Source organism: Kryptolebias marmoratus, linkage group LG6 (assembly GCF_001649575.2).
Source record: "Kryptolebias marmoratus isolate JLee-2015 linkage group LG6, ASM164957v2, whole genome shotgun sequence".
Lineage (NCBI taxonomy): Eukaryota > Metazoa > Chordata > Actinopteri > Cyprinodontiformes > Rivulidae > Kryptolebias > Kryptolebias marmoratus.
This window is the reverse complement of record NC_051435.1, coordinates 32,196,940-32,199,330: the sequence shown is the minus strand read 5'-3', so window position 1 is coordinate 32,199,330 and position 2,391 is coordinate 32,196,940. Positions and strand designations below refer to the sequence as shown.

At 50.7% G+C, this 2,391-nt stretch overlaps 1 protein-coding gene across 4 annotated transcripts in view; it reads left to right on the top strand.

The window, feature by feature from the left end:
• Positions 1 to 6: 6 nt before the first annotated feature.
• Positions 7 to 2,391, top strand: part of LOC108228999 (mothers against decapentaplegic homolog 4) — a 7,512-nt gene continuing 5,127 nt past the window's right edge. For all 4 annotated transcript variants that reach the window (XR_005233292.1, XM_017404645.3, XM_037976122.1 and 1 more), the window contains exons 1-2: positions 7 to 120; positions 914 to 1,162. Coding sequence is in view for 3 of the 4 variants with exons in the window: in XM_017404645.3 (XP_017260134.1) it covers positions 920 to 1,162 (243 nt within the window). In the remaining variant the exon portion in view is untranslated. The remainder of the gene's footprint in view (positions 121 to 913; positions 1,163 to 2,391) is intronic.

Genomic DNA, 2,391 nt, shown 5'->3' with positions numbered 1-2,391 from the left:
CGAGCTCCAGACCCCGGACATCGAGCTCCAGACCCCGGACACACCGAGCTCCAGACCCCGGACATTGAGCTCCAGACCCCGGACACACCGAGAGGAGAGCACCGGGAGATCCCGCTGAGGGTCAGAGAACAACTGTTGATGCTGCGGAGACACAGACTGCTTCCGTCTGTCTGTTTAGTTCTCTATTTGTCCTCATGTCTGTCTCTGTCTGTCCTTCTGTCTCTGAGTCTCAGTCACACAGACAGATGGACATCAGTTACTGATGACATCATTTTATTATTATAAATTCATTTAAATGTTTAATATAAAACTGTAATGGTTAACATTTGCCAGGATTGTCCTACTGTCTCTATGTCTTCATGTCCTCCTATCTCTTGTCTCTCCTATCTGTCTGTCTCCCTGTCTCTTGTCTCTCCTGTGTCTCTGTCCTCCTGACTCTTGTCTCTCCATCCCATTGTCTCTCCTGTCTCTTGTCTCTCTCTCCTCTTGTGTCTCTGTCCTCCTGTTTTTGTCTCTCCATCCCCTTGTCTTTCTGGCCTTCTGTCCCCTCGTGTCTCTCGTCTCTTCCATCTCTCTGTCCTATCTCTTGTCTCTTGCTGTTCCTTGTTTCCTGTCCTCCTGTCTCTTTGTCCTCTTGTCTTTCTGTCCTTTTGTCTCTTGTCGCTCCTGTGTTTCTGTCCTCCTGTCTCTATGGTCTTCTGTCTCCTGTCCTCCTATTTCTTGTGTTTTATGTGTCTGTGTCCTACTGTCCACTTGTCTCTCCCTTGTATTGTTTCTCCCATCTCTCTGTCCCCCTGTCCTCCTGTCTCTTAGCAGGACAGTATAATAGTGTCTCTTGTCAGATGAGGGAGAATCTCTTTATTTACTTTAAACTCTGATCTCTAAACAAAGATCTGATGCCCCTCCCACTCAGGTGACCATGTCGGTGCTTGGCCCCGCCCCCAGCAGCGCCGACGCCTGCCTCAGCATCGTCCACAGCCTGATGTGTCACCGGCAGGGCGGCGAGAACGAGGGCTTCGCCAAGCGGGCGATCGAGAGTCTGGTGAAGAAGCTGAAGGAGAAGAAGGACGAGCTGGACTCGCTCATCACCGCCGTCACCACCAACGGCCTCCACCCCAGCAAGTGTGTCACCATCCAGAGGACACTGGACGGACGGCTGCAGGTAGGACCAGGACCGGGACCAGGACGGAGTCCTCCACCCTCCTAAAGGGGGCCCAGTGATGGTTCTGTCAGAACTCTGGAGCTTCTTCCTGTTGGATCCAAACTAATCAGAGAGGAACAAAAAAGTTTAAAAAGAGTCCAGAACCAGGTCCTGGTCTGCTTAGAACCAGATCCAGGTCTGCCTAGAACCAGGTCCTGGTCTGCCTAGAACCAGAACCAGGTCCAGGTCCTGGTCTGCCTAGAACCAGAACCAGGTCCAGGTCCTGGTCTGTTCTGAATGGTTACCACTCCCGACCCACTCACCTGTTCACGGGTCATTACAGAACCAGTTCCCTGTGGGACGAGCTGGGCTTTATTCCAAACTCTGAAAGTAACAAATATTTCCAGAACCAGAAATTTCTGACACACTGTGACAACCGGTACCAACAGCTAGAGTCTGGACCCGTTCGCTGAAAGTTCTGCAGAGATGGACCGGTACCATCGGACTGTTGATGGTGATGATGATGTAGAGGTTCTGCGGACTCTAATCCGGTACCATCAGTAATAGGGGAACCATATTGTTGCTCAGCAGCAGGCTGGGTTGGACAGTAATTATCGGGTCAGAACCACAGAAACAATCAGAACCAGGGGGGACGGCTGGAAGCTTCAGTGGGTCAAAGGTCAGAGGTCAGAGGTCAGAACGAGACGGAGCCAGAACAAACAAACACCTCCCACTGTTTGAACACTTCGGCTGTTCTCAGATCAGATTAGAACCCGTACAGAACTTGTCCAGAACCGAAAAGTCTCACAGTTTGACTGACAGAAAACTGGACTTCAACACAGAACAGGTTCTGATCTGAGACTGAACAGAGATCAGGACTGGATCTGGAGTTCTGTTGTGGTTCTGCTGCTTCAATGACGAGTTTTCATTCTGTTTTATTTTTATCTTTACGGAACGTAGAACCTTAAAGTTCTCTGAGTAAACTCTGCTGAAGGAACCAGCAGGAGAACCGGCTCGGTTCCAGTCTGAGTCAGACGAAGAGGAGGAGGAGGAGGAGGAAGGGCAGCTGGCTTGTTTTGTCTGAAACACAGGAAAGGGGCGGGGCTAACTTGAGCCAGACTGTGTGTGTGTGTGTGTGTGCACATGTGCGTGTGTGAGTGTGTGTGTGTGTGACTTTGTGTGTGTGTGTGTGTGTGTGTGTGTGTGTGTGCGTGTGTGAGTGTGTGTGTGTGTGTGTGTGTGTGTGTGTG